Below are 21,209 nucleotides of genomic sequence, written 5' to 3' on the forward strand. Positions count from 1 at the left end.
ATTTCCTGGTGATTTTTTTCAAACCTGAGTGTCACCATTCCTTGACTTCACAGTTATTTCCAAAGATTAAGTTTTTATTTTTCTGTGTGATGGATTCTGACAGACTTGTTCATTTTTTTAGGTTTATCAAGCAAAACATGTCAAAGTTTTCTTATGCTTCTTAATGACCACAGACTTTACTTTCTGGAAAGGAAATATTTTTTGTGGAAATCCTAGGTTGAACATCTCATCAGCATGGTCATAGGCCACTAATCTTTGGCATCCTTCATATCCCCATCACAATCAGAGCTTCATTTTAAAACCTTGTGGAGTGATCGTTTTCATAGCTAGCTCATCTCAAAAACAATTCTTAGCTAGATGTGTCTTTTAATAATAATAATAATAATAATAATAATAATAATGGTGCTTGTTAAGCATTTACTGTGTGACGAGCCTTGTCAGCTGTGTGACTTTGGGCAAGCCACACAGGCCTTCCCAGAATGAGCCCCCTTCTTCCTCTCCCCTGCCTTACCTCCTTCCCCTCCCCACAGCACCTGTATATATGTATATGTTTGTATGGATTTATTACTCTATTTTATTTGTACATGTTTATTTTATTTATTTTGTTAATATGTCTTGTCTTGTTGTCTGTCTCCCCCTTCTAGACTGTGAGCCCACTGTTGGGTAGGGACCGTCTCTATATGTTGCCAACTTGGACTTCCCAAGCACTTAGTACAGTGCCCTGCCCACAGTAAGCGCTTAATAAATACGATTGAATGAATGAATGAATGAAAGCACTGTTCTAAATGCTGGGGTAGATACAGGGTAATCAGGTTGTCCTGCATGGGGTTTACAATCCCCATGAGGTAACTGAGGCACAGAGAAGTTAAATGCTTGCCCAAGGTCATACAGCAGACAAGTGGCAGAGCCTTTGCTACTGTGGTGGGCATTTTGTCTTCATGTGTTTGATCACTGTGCACAGCCAGTATCCTTAAAAAAAAAAAATGAATCCTGTGATACTAAATTCCTTTTTTGTAGTCATTTCAAAATAAAGTAAAACTTGAAATTCGTAAATTTCGTTCATTTCACTTAAGGTCATGCCTAAGGCAGATTCAGATGATCAGATAATTTTATCCCCTTTACATATGGGTATTTGGGGATTCCAGAGCAACATTCATTTATTTTGAATCTGACCAATTAGATTCATTCCTAGCTATTTACGGGTTTGCTCCTAGAAAACCAAATTTCCATAGAAGGTAATTCTAGCTTTATACCACTCGGGGATGTGAAAAGCAGGATAACTGAAATATGCCTGTCAAAAGTCTGGCTCATCACAATGCTCATTCATTTTTGGGGGAGGAAGCTTGTAGTTTCTTTGGCTAAGTCTTCATTTTACTTAATCTGGTTTTAATTTTCATCGTTTAAAATAGGACAGTTGCAGAAGGTAGCATCATATGATTAGCATATGTGCTCTAATCTTTTTTGGGTTTATAAAGCCATCTCTGAAGTCAGACGTTTATTTCCAGTTAACATCTGAGTCAGACAAGTACACCCAGAAGGTGGAAAGTACCTCGTGATGTGGTCTTTGTTCATTTTGAGGTATTCCTGTGGTTTGGAATTTAGATCCTTTCCTGGTCTGCCACGGATAGTAAGTAGCTTTGCTCATTCTAATATTTTCAGGGCCGCTTCTCCTAGCTGAGCTGCTTTTATCTGATGTTTGCTTTCTCGGGAAGTGGGCATGCTGACCAAAAGTACAGACTTAGGAAGTAGGAACTGCAGTTCACTTGCCGTGAATACTTGATTGACAGTTATTCAAAATAACCTCAAAGAGTAGCGACTTATACTCTGGTCAGGGATACTAGGCAATGAGAGGTGACACATCCATATGGCACATCTCCCTATCCCCTCACCTTGCCTCAGTTTCTCTCTCTGTATCATATCCTCTTCCAAGCCTGCCACCAAAACTGTCAGCATAGAGTCTCCGTTAGTATTGGATTCTTGGGGTAGTATTTGGGGTTACTCTGTGTCCTCCACTAGATTGATTGTAAGCTCCTAGAGGACAGAGATCATGTCTACTGATTCTGTCATATTCTTTCAAGTGCTTCATATAGTGCTCTGCACAGAAAAAGTATATCAGTACTTCTAATTGATTAATTTATATTAGAAATATAGCGCTTATTTGCCAGTCAGTGTTTTAGGAAGAGGGGGGAAAAGTCTTTTTCATGCTTTGAAATTTAGAGAAGCAGCATGGCTTGGTGGAAAGAGCCCAGGCCCGGAAGGCAGAGCATCTGGGATCTGATCCCGGCTCTGCCAGGTGTCTGCTGTGTGACTTTGGTCAAGTCACTTCTCTGTGTCTCAGTTACCTCATCTGTAAAATAGGGATTATATCCTATTCCCTCTCTACTTAGCCTGTGAGCCCCATGGGGGACAGGGGCTGTGTTCAGCCCAATTAACTTGTATCTACCCCAGCAGTGCTTGGCACATAGTAAGTGCTTTAGACTGTGAGCCCACTGTTGGGTAGGGACTGTCTCTATATGTTGCCAACTTGTACTTCCCAAGCGCTTAGTACATTGCTCTGCACACAGTAAGCGCTCAATAAATACGATTGATGATGATAACAAGCACCATAATTATTATTATTACTGATGAAATCTGGATAAGGGCATTTAGCAAACATGAGGAAAAGAGCATGCAAATGATACACGTAGACAGTATACAAACAAGTGACTGAGAGTGCAGCGGTTATTTAAGCAATTTAGAGTAGTTTCATAATTGTGGCCAAAGTACTTTACCTACTCTGAAGTTGTTCAGACTTTTTCCCCTGGGGGCCAGACTCAGTAAACATCTGTGAGCCTATAATGCTGTTCACTTGTTTGGGCGGTGATTGTAAGAGAGCAGAGCTGCTCGTTAGTGCAGTACCCCGCCACCGCTGAGCATGAGGTCCGAGAAACGATGATCCAGGGATCAATTTGATCATTGCCGCCCATCTGAGTCATGGACCTCCAGCCTTTCATCTGGCAGACCAGGTTCGTCTAGGAGGGGAAATGGATTCGGTTCATGAATCACACGCGTAGTACAGCACACTGCACCTAGGAAACGCTCAGTCATTATCGTCGATTGATGGATCAGAGTTTGGGGGCCCACGACCCGGTGTTTAAGGAAAATGGTTGATGCCCCAACGATTGCAGTGGGCCCGGCAGTTTACCCCTTGTTTTCTGTTTTTACAGTTGCCTTGTAGAAGGAGACGCTAAAGAAGAAATCTTGCAGCCTCCAGAGCCTCACCCAGTCCCACCCATCTTGACACCGTCTCCTCCTTCAGCCTATCCAACGGTCACAACTGTGTGGCAAGACAACGACAGATACCACCCAAAGCCAGTTTTGCACATGGCTTCGTCCGAACAGCACGCGCCCGACCTCAATGAAAACTACAACAAATCGGCAGATCCCGCGGGGAAGAACGAATCGACGGTTGAGCGTCTAGAGAAGAAGTTGGAGCGCAACCTGAGCTTTGAGATTAGGAAGATCCCCCTCCAGGAGGGGCCGAAGAGCTTCGAGGGGAACGCCCTCTTGAACAGAGGACACGCGATCAAGTTTAAATCGGCTCCCCCTAATGTGATAGGTAAAACCTGTAAGCCCCAAGAGTCCAGTCTGGGGGACTTAGTCGAAGATACTTCTCCAAACTCCTGGGCGGACTGCACTGTGTCACAATCAAACAAAGCCTTAGCAAGTCCGCCAGAAGGAATGTCGAAGAGTTCAGATACCCCACCTAGACCGGACCGCTTGCCCCTCAGAGAGAAGGAACCTGTTTTGTGGTCATCCCCCGGACCTGAAAATGCACTGCCCAAATCCACTGCACCAGAGAACCAATCCTCAGGTGCCCCTGTGAAAACTGTTTCTCTCTTTCCAAGCCCAGCATCGCAGATGGAGTCCAGCATTCTCGGGGAGCCCAGCAGCACCCCCCCACCTAGAGCCCCCCTCTGTTTCACTAATCCACTTCACTCGGACGACTCGGACAGTGATGAGAGGAACTCTGATGAAATCACGATCAAGAGCGTGACTAATATTTCAACCGCCAGTGCCACTGTTTCTGCTGCCGCTAGTACTGAAAACGTTACTGCTAGGAAAGTGTTACCAATGTCCATTGCTAGGCATGATGTGCCAGTCCCGGTACATCCAGGTGCTGAAAAAGGTAGGTCTCTAACATAATCCACAAGGTGAGGTAGAAAACTAGTTTCAAGGTGTTGTGGGTTTTTTTCTTAGAAAGCAAACAAAAACGTAACTTTAAATGGATGAAATGAAGGTGTTTAGGTTTGTTTCGATAAGAGTTTAATTTGGGCGTCACCCTTATCTACCAGCCATTTCTTCAGTATTATGTGCTCTTCCCCATTCTCTCAAATGGAAGGTGGTATTCTGTTACCTGTTGCAGTCATTTCCAACTTATATCACTGGACATATTGCATGGAATAGCTTTGCCAGCCACTTGAGGTCACCATTGCTCCTCACAAATGTTCATTAATAATATCTTTCAGCAGCCAAAATTTTGAAAATGTTCATTCCTTCAGTTCTCCGCCGATTTTTTTTTCCCTCCCAAGCTCCTGCAGTCGCTATATTAATTCCCCGCTGTTCCATGGCTCTGCATTTTCAGTTGCAGAATAATGAGTCATAAGAGAACCTGGAATTTATATACCTGCTTTGCTTTTCAAATACTTTCACATCTTACCCTTGCCACATCCCCGAGAGGCAGGAGCATCCTTTTGTTTTACAAATGATCTCAGGCACAAAAAAATCTGTGAGATTTACCCAAGGACACTCATTCATTCAATCGTATTTACTGAGCGCTTACTGTGTGCAGAGCACTGTACTAAGCACTTGGGAAGTACAAGTCGGCAACATATAGAGACGGTCCCTACCCAACAACAGGCTCACAGCCTAAAAGGCACTTAGTGAGTGCTCAGGTTGTGGACTTATATCAGTACACTTGCCCAAACATTTAGTACAGTGCTCTGCACACAGTGAGTGCTCAGTAAGTACTGATGGTGATCATCATGAGTGCCACCTTATCAATCAATCAATCAGTCGTATTTATTGAGCGCTTACTGTGTGCAGAGCACTGTACTAAGCGCTTGGGAAGTACAAGCTGGCAACATATAGAGACAGTCCCTACCCAACAGTGGGCTCACAGTCTAGAAGGGGGAGACAGAGAACAAAACCTTATCAGTTAATAAAGCGTGGTCTCATGGGATTGTAAGGTGGGTATACCAACAGATGTAATGTGAAGGTGGAAGAGCATGATTTGATCCACCAGTCTCTGTATAATGGAAAGACTTCTTAAAATTTAAGGTTTAGTCACAAAGGAATGACAGAGGCTCACTGTGTTTTCCCCCACCTGAGAAACAACTTTAAACAGTTCCTTCTGTGTACTCCACCTCCCTGTGCCAAATAAATGCGACCTTGATCGAATATTAGTCCAAGTACACTTTCTGCCCCATCCTAAGTTAGGAAAGACGCCCAATCAGCCAACAACCTTATTCATATTATCCTGCTTACTCCGTGCAGAGCTCTGTACTAAGCACTTGCGAGAGTTACACTGGACTTAGTAGACACAAAACCTGCTCTCACGGAGCTTACAGTCTGGGCCAGGAGGCAGGCAGTGAAATGAATAACAGGTAAAGGAAGCAACCCAATGTAAGAATACACGTAAGTGCTGTGAAATATGAAAAATCAATTGAGACCATAAGAAAGGTTTAACTGAAAATGACATAATGGGAATATGATGTAAATTAATAATAGGGGCTATGATTATCTTTCACCAGAGGGCTCGGTGAAAATTCTGGAGATAAATGTTTTTAATTAAAGCCAGATGCTAAAAATGTGGTGCTGATGCCAGCTGTCATTGGAGGGCATTTGATAGTGGATTTAGGTTTACAGGGCTGCCGCTAGGCTTTAGTCAAGGGATACACAGAAGAATGTGTGAAATAGGGCAAGCCACAAGTGAGTTTGCACACTGTCTACTTAGGCTTCACCTGCATGAGCAAGTGCAGCCAGCCACTTCTGCCCGGGTTGGCCGTCCCTCCCCGTGTTGCCTTTGTGGCCACACCTCCGAGACCAGTGGCCAAAGGGGAACGCCGACTGAGACTGGCCGGCTCAGAGTTCGGGAGGGTACCAGCATAGTTGGAAGTGGCAGCTCTTCTGGAGTTTCTCTCCCCCTCATTCCTCTTGCTTTCTTTCCTATGACCTGCCCTGCTTCCTGGCACCCCCCTGTCCCCTCTCCACCCCCCCACCCCAAACACACACCTCAGCTCCTGTCCCCAACACACACATAATTCTTCACCCCTGGGCCATCCAGTTTAGCCTCAGACAATTTTGTCAGCTTTGAAATTTTCCTGTTCTTCCTTGACCCCCACTCAGTTATCGACCCAGCTCCCTTTCACCACTAGTGTGGAGCCCAAAGAGGAGAGCACTCCACAGTCAGGGAAGGGGAAACTTGAAAAGCTAATTGAGGCATACGTTTATTCAGTGATTTGATTTGGATTATTCTGTCCGTAGACAAGTCCGTCAGTCTCCTCCTTTAGAGTGTAAGCTCCTTTTGGGCAGGGAATGCGTCCTTTGCTTGTTTTATACTTCCCAAATGCTTAGTATGGTGAATTGCACCTTGACAGTGCTCAATCAATCCTCTTCCTATTGCTCTAACCACTGAAGCCACTAGAATCATGGTTGGCTATTAGTGGACCAAAGGCCAAATTGAAGGAGACCAATTTGGAAGTTACATAGTCTTGTTATTTTTAAAACCTAGAACTCTCAGGGTCTGCCAGTTCACAGAATATGTAATAGAGTTTGTCTGAGACAGAAAGCACTGAGGTTGGCCCTAGTGGGAAGCAGTTGAAATGAATGCTTGAGTTGTTGAAAGCTTGCTTCTTAGCTGGGCCTTATTTGTGTCCATAAAATCAGAGCAAAGGTGTAGGAGATGGTGAGATTTCTGCAGGTCCTTTCTGCTTCCACTTCCCCGTAACCACACCCCTGTATGAAGTGTTAAGAGCAGTGGCATTAGATAAAACATTGAAAAGCAGCGTCGCCTCGCGGAAGGAGCATGGCCCCGGGAATCAGAGGACCTGGGTTTCGATCCCAGCTCTGCCACTTATCTGCTGCGTGACGTTGAGCAGGTCACTTCTTGGAACCTCAGTTCCCTCGTCGGCAAAATGGGGATTCAGTACCTGTTTTCCCTCTTACTTAGACTGTGAGCCCCATGTGAGATCTGATTAACTTGTATTTACCCCAGTGTTTCAGGCAGTGCTTGGCACATAGTACTTAACAAATGCTGTTATTATTATTACTATTGTAATTTTCATTATCCGAGACACCCCCCGCCCAACCCAAACACGTCACCCAAGCACACCCAAAGGAGGACCCTCCTCTGGCCTTTCTACCAGCTTTCTTCTGGGCACCGCTTGCTTGCTATGCCGCCTCCTCCCTCTGTCTTGCTCAACTGGATGGCAGAGGATGGCAGATTTGACCCCCACTTTCGAACACCCATGTACCCTCCAGTCAATCAATCAGTGGTATGTATTAAACACTTATTGTGTGCAGAGCACTATGCTAAGGTCGTGGGAGAGCATGATGCAGTAGAGTTGATAGGCACAATCCCTGCCCACAAGGAGCTTAGAGTTGAGGGGAGTCTCCTTCCTGAGCACTTTGGGCCTAGTTGGACGGTGGCTGGTGTAGAAAAGAGCTAGGGATGGGAGGGTGAAGGTGGAACCAGGTGCACCTGGGGGAAGGAATTTCCAGCTTTACCTTGTGACTGACTTTTTCAAAGAAGCTATCACTGTCGTTTATGTTACAAGAATTTTAAGAAATGCACAACATCCTCCTCCTGTTCAGATGAAGTGTTGCATTCCTAATCATTTCTTCAAATTGTATGTATTTGATTTAGATGTTGAAGTTAGTGAAGAGTCGCCTCCCCCACTCCCAGAAAGAACTCCTGAATCTTTTGTACTAACAAGCGAACATAGTGAGTCTCTTATTTTTGCTTTTATATCTTCCGGTTCTTGATCCCACAAATGAGAGTACCTCCCCGGGGGCCGAGTTGGGCTTAGACACCTTAGTCCCTCCCCTTCCTGACTCCAGTTCCTTCCCCAGCGGGGGCTTCTTGATTGTTTTCTAAGCCTGCCACAGCCCAACTAGGCAGCAGCAGGCCCAGGGTAAACTCTGGGGAGAGGGATGGAGATGTGAAGGCAGCCTCTGGCATTTGGGATATGTTCTCTCCACACATCCAGCACCTGATCTCTAGGTGAAGGAGCATGTGGGGAGAGGCGCAGCCCTTCATAGATGCTTCAAGAGTGCCGTCAATCAATCAGTCAATCAGTGGTATCGACTGAGCGCTTGCGTGCAGAGCACTGTACTATGTGCTCGGGAGAGAACAATACAACAGAATTAGCAGGCACGTTCCCTGCCCGTAATGAGCGGTGCCTTTGACGGAACAGTATCTGCTGGGTCCTTAGGGCCTCTTGCTTGGACTTAAACAGGGTACTTTGGGAGGAACGTTTACTCCTCAGCCATTAGGACAGGTTTTCAAGAGTAGCTCTTAATCCTTATTTAAGCCCTGGGTAAAACACTTTATATCATCATCATCGTCGTCATCGTCATCACCACCACCAGTGGTATTTATTGAGTGCTTTCTATGTTCAGAGCACCGTACTAAGCACTTGGGAGAGGACAAGTACAACAGAGATGGTAGACACGTTCTCTGTCCGCAGTGAGTTTACAGTCTAGATGGAGTCCTGCTTGAAAGTATTAGCACATTTATTCATAGTATAAACACACTAGCTTTGACGTGCAGAAGGAGAAGCAGCGTGGCTTAGTGGAAAGAGCCCAGGTTTGGGAGTCAGAAAAACCTGGTTTCTAATCCCAATCTGCCACTTGTCTGCCATGTGACCATGGCAAGTCACTTTGCTTCTCTGTGCCTCAGTTACCGCAATCAACCAATTATTGGTATTTATTGAGCGCTTTCTATGTGCAGAGCACTGTAGTAAGCGCTTGGGAGAGTACAACACAACAGAATTAGCAGACACATTCCTTTCCTGTAATGACTTTACCTCATCTGTAAAATGAGGGGTAAAACTGTGAACCTCATGCAGGCCGTGGACTGTCCAACCTGAGTGTCACATCCCAGTGCTTGGCACATAGTAAGCACTTAATAAATATTCTTTAAAAAAGGCAGTATGTGAAGGAGTACATACTTCATGCAAATTGTCCAGGGAATATGGCAAAATTGTAGTTTAGTAGGATAGTGGAGCTCAGACTTTATATGTAGATGCAGACTCATGTTATTTTTTTAACAAAATTGCTGCCTAACATTTGGCCAAAATAAGTCCATTTGGACACAAAATTGATCCTCAGAGAACAGGTTTAAAGTAAAAAACTCAACGAGGCTCTGAAGCGCAGTAACTTAATTAATGGTATCCTGTTTGCCTCATCTTCGATTCAGTGTAACGCCAGAGGTGTTATATGCAAGTAGAAGACTTCCCTTCTGATCAGCAAATAAAGTACAGCATTTGCACTGTAAATATCAGTTCCCCCAACAATGGGTGTCTGCATATCGCTAATGTTTTTATTTGTTTTTACTTTTTTTAACCTATTGTTTTTGGCATTTTATTCTTTATAGTGCATGTAGACAAACTAGTTAAATTCACGTGGCCCCGTTCTAATGTATCTAACAATAAAGACAATGCAGGGAGGGTAACTGCTGGAAATGTTGATATCTTTCCTGGCTTTGGAAATAAATAATCATGTCATGAGCTTGTTCCAAAATAGTAATTCACCGTATTTAAATGACACACATTTAAGAAGCTGGTTCAAGAAAAAGTGCTATTTTGAGCGATTGAGGATTCCCCCCTTTCAATTGTCTTGAATTTAGAAACTACTTACTATAACATAATGAACAATTATTTTCAAAGTATGTGTTTGGAACACTTACGCTTGTAATTACAAAGTTTGATTTCAAGTTTGCTACTGAACTAAAGCGTTGCCGTATTCAAAGGGCTTAAATTTTGATCATAAGATTTCACTTTTCTCAGACCCGGCTGTACGATCTGCTGAGTGGAATGCACTTCAAAATCAGAAGTTATGTGAACAAAAGAAGTCTGAAGTAAGTGTAGTAATTTGGGAGGGAGGCAGTTGAACTCGGAATATTTTGTTACTTTGCGTTTGGCTACTCTAGCTTTGCCGTCCGAGGTATTGGTGATGTCAGTTTAACATAGGAAAGTCAATGTGTAATTTTAGTTTTCTGAGTTAAGATGTTTGATTTCAAGCCAAGCAAGTGGCATTCTGGCCCCAGAGCTCTGAAATTTAGGTGAGAAGAAACCCCTTCTCGAACCCCTCTAAATGTATTGCCAGAAATCATCAATCGTATTTATTGAGCGCTTACTGCGTGCAGAGCACTGACCTGAAAGGACAAATCTGAACACATAGAGGAAGCATGAGCGGTCCCCATCTTACACGACTGACATTTTATCCCTCAAGGATACTAAGTGCCACAGAGAGTCCAAAATAGTGTAGGTTCTTGGGGGCTGTGATGAGCCCCAGGCTCACCTTAGGCCTGTAGGCACAAGACTCGCCATTAATGGGGGGGAAAAGATGGAGCGTGACCAATCCCGCCCGCCCGCCCCATGTCTAGACGAGAGCATCGGCCACGGGAGGGCCTTGTGCTTCTGCTTCCCGCCGTCACCATCTTGCTCTCCAAGCCGCTTCCCACCTTCGAGAAGGCAGGGGTTGACGTTCTTCTTCTGCCACGTTCACCTGAGAGGATCAGCCCAGAACCCACCCAGACTTCTCACCCAGTGGCTGAAAAGCATCTCAATCAATCAATCAATCAATCGTATTTATTGAGTGCTTACTGTGTGCAGAGCACTGTACTAAGTGCTTGGGAGGTACAAGTTGGCCACGTATAGAGACAGTCCCTACCCAACAGTGGGCTCACAGTCTAAAAGGGGGAGACAGAGAACAAAACCAAACATACTAACTAAATAAAATAAATAGAATAGATATGTACAAGTAAAATAAATAGAGTAATAAATATGTACAAACATATATGACAACCGAAGCATAAATAAATAAATGGGATCAGTCGAGGAATGGACTACATCAGTCTATGTTACAACAGGGCCTACTGGGGATTTATTCAGAAATTAATTTGCAATATTGATTCAACTCTTCACCTCCAAGCTTTTGCCATTTCAGGGACTCCACTTTCTCCACTCACATCTGATAGGTGGATTTTTTTTCTTAATGGTAGTTCAGTGCTTACTGTGTGCCAGGCACTGTACTAAGCACTTGGGTAGATACAAGATAGTCAGGATGGAAATAATCCATGGCCCACATGGGGCTCACAGTCTTAATCTACATTTTAAAAATGAGGCAACTGAGGCCCAAAGAAGTTCCCAGTCGGACCCCTTGGTGGGTTCCCCCGCAGCCAACTGCGGGCGCTTTTAGGGCCTGGCTGCCAGCGGTGAGCCTTGCGGCCAGAGACCAAGGATGCCTTCCGTCCCCTTCCCTCAGCCTTCACCTCCCGCCCCCACCTCTCCACCCTGAAAAGCTGGTACTTAGTGTTGCAACAGCAAAGGCAGCAGGGCCCCTAGGCAAGAGGGACTGTGTCCAACCTGATTACCTCAGATCCACTACGGCGCTTAGAACAGTGCTTGATCCGTAGCACTTAAACACCATTTTAAAAAAAGAAAAGCTAGAGAGATGTAGTCTTAAACCTTTATCTGGAAACGACGGGGAATGGGGCAGAAAGTGAGAGTTGTGGATCAAATAATGTCTTCCGCCCACCTACCCTGCTCGACTCTCTCCCTATAGTAGCCCAGATAGCAGGAGCCCCACCAGCACCCCAGGGCCGAGGGAGGAGGCCCGTTGCCTCCCCATGGAATTGGCCATCTCGGGGGGAAGCCGTCAGGATCTCTTGAGGCCCCTTGGAGCCGGATGGATGCCAGAAATGGATCCCAGTCCTTTCCAATTCACCCCTCCATCGTTCTTCCCCAACAGCCCTGCTGGGGCTCCAGGGACAGCTAGGGACTCTTCTCCTCCCAGGAACGGGGGCCTGTTGGACAGGGCTTTGGGCCTGGGATTTGGAAGGTCTGGGTTCTAATCTGCCATGTGATCTAGGTTAACTGCTGTGCCCCAGTTTCCTCAGCCGTAAAATGGGATTCCATAACTGTTCTCCCTCCTACTTAGACTGCGAGCTCCTGTTGGGTCAGGGATTGTGTCTGACCTGATTCTTGAATCTCCCTATGTGCTGGGCACATAGTGAGCGCTTAACAAATGGTATTATTATTACCACAGAAAGCCAAACCTTCTCCTCAATGCCCAAAGTGCCCCAAATGCTCCCACACGTAGAATACCGGATGGAGCAAGGCAGAATTGTTCCCGTTCTTCCAAACCCATTTCATCACCAGCGTTTCCTGAATGTGTGGTCACATATGTTCCTGTGGAAGAATTTGGGTGTGGGGCTAGTGACTTGGAAATTGTTAGGGAAACAGACTAACCCCCTCTCAAGTGGCACTGGGGGACAGCTAAGTGAAATTAAATACAGTTCTTGTCTTCTAAGAGCTTACAGTCTTCCAAAAAGCCCTATCCCCCCCAAAATTAAATACAGTTCTTGTCTTCTAAGAGCTTACAGTCTTCCAAAAAGCCCTATCCCCCCAAAAATTAAATACAGTTCTTGTCTTCTAAGAGCTTACAGTCTTCCAAAAAGCCCTATCCCCAAATATCCTGCTTGATAAATGTTATTTCTCATCCTTTGACGTCTTATTTTCATAGTGAAATAAACCCATTTACAGTTGAGGCGGTAGTGGCTGTGGTGTTCAGTGACATGCATTGTAGTGCTTCTTTCTGAAAGGAGTAGAAAGGATTATAATGGCATATTTTGCCAAGTGTCATAACTGAGGTATGAAAGCTATAGTGAATTAGTTGTACAGCTATTACGTAGTGCTTTTGTATAAAATCAATTTGTTTACCTGTTTAGTTTAAACTTTGAAGGCAGAGGTAGTTTTTGTTATACTGAGGTTTTTGACAAGTAACTCAATCTAGCCTTGCGGGATGTATGTCTCTTGAGAAGGTTATTTTTTACTTGTATGAGGGGTTGTGTTTTATTTTTAAACATTGTTTACTAAGTTTACAAAATATCTTGTTTATCAGGGCTTAACATCTGGGAGTCTAAAGTTTGGTAAGTGATTTTGCTTTTCATTTCCTTTCCTAAACTTCATAGTGAAGCAAATTGTAATAGCAATTTAGATCCTCACTCTTCGAGTTACATGAACAAATTGTATTTGAGTCCACATTGAAGATGAACGGCAGCTTTGCAGAACCTACGTAGGAACTGGGATTCTCTCTCTGAAATTCCAACCGCACTTGAGAATTCGGGATGCACCTGTTTATAAATTTGGAAAATTTGTCCTCTGGTCCACTGTCCAGAAATTTGGACACTTTGGGCAGACTTGGGACAAGGCATTAGAGATGGGGCTGGCCCAGCATGAACAAAGAGGAGGAAAAGGGAAGATAGGGGGCTACTTGAGAAATGGAGCCAATATTTTATTCCCACTCTCAGGCCCCTTCAAACTCCAAGGGGTGAGGCAGGCTAGTTCTATTATTAGATTTAAAGCCTTTTGAGGGAAGAGGCTGCATCTTCTAATTGCGTTTTGGGTCTCCAAGTGCCTAGCAGCAGCGTAGTGATCTCCACCCAGTCGGTAATCATTAACTGTGCTTGGTGATGATGGATAGGGATAGTGAAGGGAAAAGAGGGAAAGGGGGGAGAGGCAAAGGGAGGAGGGAGGGAGAGAGAGAATGTGAGCAGGAGAAGGGGGGAGAGAATGGGGCAGCGAGGATCACTTCCCAGCTTCTGCTGCCCCCATTCCTGTCCTCTTACAGCAGCATTATGACTGAGGCCTAGAGGACTGAAGGAATGTCAGCAGCCATAGCCCTGTAGGCCGAAAGCTCACCGTGTCTACCAACTCTGTTACGTCATTATTGTTATACCGGACTCTCCCAAGCGCTTAGTACAGTGCTCCGCACATAGTCGACACTCAGTAACTATGATTGGTTGACAGCCAATTGGTCATTTTGAAATTGACCTCTCTAAACAGGTGATAGGAATATTGGGCCCAAGCAGAAGCATGTCATCCAGCTGTGATGTAAAACACACAGACACACACCCACAGAAAACCTGCAATGGTGGCAGCAGCAGTAAATGCGATAGCAGTCACCCACAGCTGCAGCAGAGAGAACAGCTCCGGCTGATGCAGCTGAAACGAGACTCTCAAGTCTTAGATTTGGGCGGAGAATGTTATAGATGCTTCTTGTTAACTAATAGCAGGTTTAAGAACCCATCCTCCCCAGCTCCTTTCCCTCCCCTCCGTCCCCTGCAATACACAGAAAAAAACAACAAGCTTTATCTGAATAATAAGCCTTCCACTTTTAGGAAGCTAAAAACCATTTTTTTGGATGTACATTTTATTTGCCCCACGGTTTTACAGTTCTACATACTGTGACTCTAGAGACCTTATTTGATTAGCCTTATTTTCTATTAAGATGGCGATGATCAGCTGCTGTTTTTTTTCTTTGTTTTGCTTTGTAGAGCAACGAGAAGCCGGCAAACAGATGGAAACTGATACAGTATGTCCACTGCCCATCTCCAGTGATAAGAAAGGTGAGATTCTCAGAACATCAGAGAAGAGGTTACAGGTATTGGTAATGTCATTAGCGTTGCTGTAACTAAGAAGATTGTGGCAAAAATTTTTAACTTTACAGTCACTACCATTTTACCTTCAATGGTATTTACTGAGTACTTACTATGTTGCAGGGCACTGTACTAAGTGCTTGGGTGAGTACAGTAGAGAACAGTAACTTCACTGTGGGGTCCAAAAGAGGACTCTGGGTGCCTTTTTTGCTAGCTTGGTCATTATGAGGGAAGGTGTGGAGAGGTGGATAATAATAATAATGGTATTTGTTAAACGCTTACTCTGTGCCAAGCCCTGCTCTAAGTACTGGGGTAGATTCAGGGTAATCAGCTTGGCCGCAGTCCCTGTCCCACATGGGGCTCAAACTCTTAATCCGTATTTTAGAGATGAGGTAACTGAGGCCCAGAGAAGTTAAGTGACTTGCCCAAGATCACACAGCAGACACACGACGGATGACTGGTACGAGAGTGCGATGTAATATGTGGTCTCCCTCTTTCTGCACTATATAGTTAGCACCACTGAGGGATTCCCTTAGCTGGGTGAGCCCTCTGGCCTGGGAGTCGGCCCTTGGACCCGGAAACCAGTACGGTTTCTTCCCTGAGAAAGGAATGGGGCACCGTGGCCTAGTGGATAGAGCACAGGTCTGGGAATCGAAAGGACCTGCGTTCTAATCCCGGCTCCACCACTTGCATCTGCTATGTGACCTTGGTCATTTCACTCCTGTGTGCCTCAGATCTCTCATCTGGAAAATGGAGATTAAGGCTGTGAGCCCCATGTGGGACAGGGACTGTGTCCATCCTGATTCGCTTGTATCCACCCCACGCTTAGTACAGTGTCTGGCACATAGTAAGGGCTTAAATACCACAGTGAGTATTACTATTCCTGGGTTTACACTTGTTCCAAATAATGGAGAGCAACCCTCTAAATCCAAAAACCAATCCTCCGTGAAATCAAGCGAAGAGGAGAGAGCTGTGTCCCTTTAGCAGGCAAGATTACGGTGACCAAAGACTCTGTCCTTTAGGAAAAGGGACTTTCAGAACTCCTGTGAAACGGTATTCAATTGTGCTGCAGACCTTGCACCGTAGCGTTAGGGCTGCCCCCAAAATGATCGTCTAGCATCTGGTGCTGACAGAGTGAGCTGAGAGCCAGACCCAACCCCGCTGTGCAGCTCATCTGGACGGAGCCGTTTGTTCTCCGAGCCCTCCCTCCCCGGGCCCTGAGCCCCTGGCCAAAATCAGAACCCCGGGCGAAAGATTAATACTTTTGTCCCGGCCTGGACAATAGGGAACTTGTCGGTGCTATAGAGAACTCTGACATTTATTCAAGCTAAAGGCTAGAACTTCTCTTCTTTATGAAAGGGGCCTTTCTGTCTGTTGGGAGTAATCGCCTTTCCGTGTTGGGGCAGGATTGGTATTCTACCATAGATGAGCTCTCAGATGGAAAACTGTTTGATCCCCAAGAGTGAGGGGGTGGGCGTGGGTGGCATGAGGAGGTTTAAAGAACCGGGCGTTTTTTTCTGGACACTGAGCAAGGTGACATTGTTTGACTATTTTGGCCCTAGGTTTTGGCAATCGATGCGGAAAACCAAAAGGACCAAGAGATCCACCTTCAGAATGGACATGATGGAAGGAGCCAAGGGACACTTTAATTATCCTGGAAAATACAAGTGCCACTGAAAACCTGATTTTTAGTATTCCACTTTAAAAAAAAAAAACAAACAAAACTTTTGGGACTAACCCAAAGCAGTGTAGATTGAGTTAATGACTGAATGGTACACATTTTATTGTACTTCCCCTGTAAACCTGAAATGTTCACAACAGAGAATTCCAGTATTACATCCTACCATACCATTCTACCTTTTTTTTTCCTCCCCCCAGGACCATCTACCTGCCTTATATTACACTTAGGAAAAGTATTACATATGGTTTATTTTGTAACTTCAAGTATTATTGCCTTAATGTCTCTTAACCCTGTTACACGCTGCTTGTAGACATATGTTAATATAGTAATACTTTTTATGATAAATTGAGTTTATGGATTTTTCTTTGGCTAATGTTTTGATTATCATGTATGCATTATTTGTAAATGGACAGGGCAAGTAGGTATATAATTTGATAAAGCTGCAATCATAAAATATTAACAGAAGATGTAAGGAATCTCTGCATGGTCTAAATCTTTGTGTACCTTATTTGTAAATTATTTGCCCTGAAGTTTTAGAAAATAGTTTCTGATTTTTGTTAATTGCTGGACACATGCAACCAGCACTGCAGGTTAGCAGAGATGAAAGATTGTAATAATACATTTTGTAAATTGTAAGCAAAAGGTTATTTTTATATTACATACCGTTTAATTGTCAAACCTACTTTGTCCGGGTTTTCACTTAGCCGTGAGGGCTCCGAGAGAGCCTTGGAGCAATGTTGAGTTCTCTTGGATTGCATACCTCAATATCTGAGCTTGCTGAGATTAGAAGACATATAGAAATAGCTCCCACTTTTAGGGTACTTGACATCTCGGTGGAAACAAAAAGCAAGCAATCGACACAGAACCCCCCCCAGCTCTGCCATCTCTTGTATGTCCTGATTTTCATTTGAACGTACTTGGTACGAATTATTTTTTCCAAAAGCAAATCATCTTACATTTTAGTCAGATTAAAGTGTCAAATTTCTGCTGCGGGAAACCTAGGCACTCCATTGGGAAAAGAGATGATTGATGCATCCATTGTACCCAAATAGCAGCAGTTACAAAAATTCATCCCAGTTCAAAAGAGGAAGCCTTTAAGTCCCATTTTAATGCCGTGCACGTCCAGAACCTCCGTAAATGATTCGAGATGGATTCATTTAACTTTACTGATCTTGCCTGTGAAGCAGAACTGAGAGCGCAAGGTAAAGTATCAAGAAAGCAGGTCGGAAGGGAACCGGAAGGTGCATCTAACAGTGAGGATTTATCCCTGCAATTCCCAAGGGAAGAGGTGTTTTTTTGTATTTTGAGTTTTTTAAAATTGTATTGTATGTAAATGCTGACTATGGGCTGGGCTTTGTACTACAAGCAAATCAGTTTAGACAAACTCCCTGTCCTACGTGGGGCTCACAGTCGTCACCCCCATTTTACAGATGAGGTCGCTGAGGCCCAGAGAAGCGAAGTGACTTGCCCAAGGCCATTCAGCAGACAAGTGGCGGAGCCTGGGATTAGAACCCAGGGTCTCTGACAGGAAAGCCTGCGTTCTTTCCACTAGGCCACTCAGCTTCCCAAATAAAGGACAATTTGGGGCGTGGGTCGGTGGGGATCAAGCGCAGTGGGTCCGGCAGGGATCTTTTGGAACAGAAGGGGAAATTCGGTGATAGTTTTACAATAAAGTGCTTGTGTTAGCTCGCCACATGGATTTTTATTGCTGAGGCTTGGATAGTAGAAACAATGCCAATGCTTGATTAGGGTGTCTATTTGATCAGAAACACACAAAGGCTTTAGGGAAGCAGGGTGGTCTAGTGGAAAGAGGTGGGAGCTAGAGGACCTGGGTTCTCATGCTGGCTCTGCCACTTGCCTTCTTTGTGACCTTGAGCAAGTCACTTCACTTCTCCATGCCTCAGTTTTCCCATCTGTAAAATGGGAATTCAGCATCTGTTCTCCCTCCCACTCAGACTGTGAATCCCACGTGGGGCATGGACTCTATCTAGCCCGATTATCTCGTATCTGCCCCATCATTTAGTACAGTGCTTGGCATAGTAAATGCTTAACAAATACCGCAGTTATTAATAGTAGTAAGTTTTATTTTATATACCGTTAACGTCCGGGATAGCCATAGCTTTGTTGTAAACTTCCTTTTCTAAGTTCCATCCGGAAGATGATTCATTCTCTGTGATTAATCCTGAAATGTCTGTATGATTCTTGTTTTGGCATAATTATCAAACCCTGACACTGGGACAGATGATATCTGTAGATCTGAATTCTTCCTAATGTTTGGACTGGTTTCTCTTGTATTATTTTTTGCCAAGAGTTAATGCTTTTGGCTTCTGACAGCATTTTGTGGCTTTTCTTCCGTTTTGTATTATAATGCTGTGTTTAGTTTTCTGTTTCATTGGGCTTCAGTTACAGTTCAGAGTCAGTGGCACATGGCAGAGGAGAGAGGGGCATTCTTTGCATTGACCTTTATTGTCATCTCACTCCACAACAGGAGCAGCAGTTGTATTTCAAGTGAAGTGGGTTTCTGAGTGCTTTTCACGACTCCAGATGGGCATTCTGTCAGCTTTGTATTTCTGCAGAGCAGAGAAGAGCTTAACACATAATGACTGTGTATTTGGACTCTGTTTTCTTTGCTGACAAGGACCCAAAACTCGTTCACTGCCCTGTGGCTGGGATCGTGCATACAACTTCCCTTCGATACTTTGCTTTTCCTTTGAAGGTGTCTGCCCATTCACCCGTAGTCTTGAGCTGTTTGAAAAGCTTTCCGTAAAGAATATTGCTTAAATGCGATGGGGTACTATTGTGGCTGTGGGGAACATGTGACTAAATGAAAAAGGAGTCTTCGTGCCATCCACACCATTAAAAACATAGATTAAAAAGTTAAAAGTAAATGCTAGTGGTTTCACATAGGTAACTGTAAATGTTTGTTAGAAGCTCATTCCACTGTCAAGATGCTTTTATTTTATCTTTTGGGATTTAGTCCTAATGTGCGGTTAATGAACTTGGAAAGCTGTGTAGTCCTACTTTAATTTTAGCTTAAAGAACTAATACTGCACCACTAATATCACAAGCGTGTACCATTTGAGGAACTAGACATTATCCATCTCTACAGAGAACTGAACAGGAGGCCTTAATTAACTGAAGACAGAAACGAAGTCTATAGTATGGAAGGAAGAACTGGCAGAAGTTAAAACTGTGGAGCAAACTAAGGCGGAGGCTCTGGGGTCTCCAGTGCGGCTGATCTCGGAGGAAAAAAACAGACTCTCACCTGCCCTGGGTGATTTGGACTCTATCCTTCCTCGGTCCTTATTTCTTTCTGTGGGCCTTCTCTAAAAAGCAAGCGGCAGAACCCTGAAAGAAGAGTCCCAGTTGTTGGGGGGGGGATAAAGAGGCACATGTGGGGTAATAGAAAAAGAATTTCCCAGCTTTTCCGTATCACAGGGCGTTATCTTCATCCCCCTCCCTGGAAGGAGGATCAGAAGATTGAGCTGCAGAACACCGGTACTTTTGTTTTGTTCTCATTCAGTTTATAATTTATCATTACCCAGGAGGACGACTGGACTGCTCATCCCGATGATGTGGCCGGAGACCTGAGAGTTGCAGATCACCACGCGAAAGGGCTAACCACGTGTTCTCTGATCGAAATTACGGGTATGCTTTTAGTACTATCTGCTCTATAAGTTTGGGTTTTGGCAGCACAAGCGTACGGGAAGCAGCGTGGCCTAAGGGGTAGAACGCAGGCCTGGAAGTCCGAAGGACTTGGGTTCTAGTCCTGGCTCTGCCACTTGCTTGCTGTGTGACCCTGGGCAAGTCACTTCACTTCTCTGTGCCTCAGTTACCTCATCCGTAAAATGGGGATTAAGGCTGTGAGCCCCACCTGGGACATGAATTGGGTCCAACCTGATTTGCTCGTATCCACCCCAACGCATAGTACAGTGTCTGGCACATAGTAAGCACTTAACAAATACCATGGCGGGGGGCAGGGGGGTGGGGGGAGCAGCTTTTGAAAAGCCGGCAGCGCAGTCTTGGATTTTGGCAGATGGGGAGTTGCAAGACCTCTAAAGAATGGTTTTGGCAGAAGTCCAACAAACAGTGCTCACATAGGCTGAATCCTGCCTTAATTTGCAGAGGAAAGCTGGGTTGGAATGCAAGCTCTGATTTTGTTAGATCAGTTAACACCCGGTTCCCTTTGTGGTTAAATCCTGAGGGGCAGAAGCAGTATGAAATGGAGAAGCGCTAATCTGTAGGCTAAAACAGACACCCTCACCAATGAAAGCAGAAACAGGAGTGGGGCTGGGTCTAGCGAAGATAGGTAAAGGTATCATTGCTTTCCCAAGCGCCTAGACCATCTCTGTATGTTGCCGATTTGTACTTCCCAAGCGTTTAGTACAGTGCTCTGCACACAGTAAGCGCTCAATAAATACAACTGAATGAATGAACCATTGATTGAGGTGAGGCAGACAAAGGAAGGCCAGTCCAGTGAATTGCCAAGCCAAGTCTTGGTTGGGGTCAGTTTGTAAGCTCATATGGGCAGGGAATGTGTCTCTATTGTTGTATTCCCCCAAACACTTAGCACAGTGCTCTGCACTCAATAAATACGATTGACTGTACCTCTGGTACAATCGGTAGACACGTTCCCTGCCCACAGGAGCTCACAGCTGCTGATTCCAGAAGGACCTGTCTGAGCCATCTCACTATTGAGGACCTGAGAGGTTTTGCTCTTGAGTATCACCAGCAGTAGTTGTTTCTTTGGAGCCTAGAAGAGACTGTCTTTCTATCCCAGGCTCAGGAATGTGGTTTGGCCCTGGGCCCCTTGGACCCAAGCAC

General features: G+C 44.7%; 1 protein-coding gene across 2 annotated transcripts in view; it reads left to right on the forward strand.

Moving 5' to 3' along the window:
• Positions 1 to 17,063, forward strand: part of PTPN12 (protein tyrosine phosphatase non-receptor type 12) — a 110,686-nt gene extending 93,623 nt beyond the window's left edge. The window contains exons 13-18 of one of the 2 annotated variants that reach the window (XM_038741447.1): positions 3,207 to 4,168; positions 7,907 to 7,984; positions 10,050 to 10,120; positions 13,168 to 13,195; positions 14,603 to 14,674; positions 16,267 to 17,063. In XM_038741447.1, the coding sequence (XP_038597375.1) occupies positions 3,207 to 4,168; positions 7,907 to 7,984; positions 10,050 to 10,120; positions 13,168 to 13,195; positions 14,603 to 14,674; positions 16,267 to 16,328 (1,273 nt within the window). In that variant the 3' untranslated portion in view covers positions 16,329 to 17,063. The remainder of the gene's footprint in view (positions 1 to 3,206; positions 4,169 to 7,906; positions 7,985 to 10,049; positions 10,121 to 13,167; positions 13,196 to 14,602; positions 14,675 to 16,266) is intronic. The other variant, XM_038741448.1, reaches the window with a different exon arrangement.
• The last annotated feature ends 4,146 nt before the right edge of the window (positions 17,064 to 21,209 follow it).

The sequence above is a fragment of the Tachyglossus aculeatus genome (assembly GCF_015852505.1).
Source record: "Tachyglossus aculeatus isolate mTacAcu1 chromosome 12 unlocalized genomic scaffold, mTacAcu1.pri SUPER_6_unloc_1, whole genome shotgun sequence".
Classification (NCBI taxonomy): Eukaryota; Metazoa; Chordata; class Mammalia; order Monotremata; family Tachyglossidae; genus Tachyglossus; species Tachyglossus aculeatus.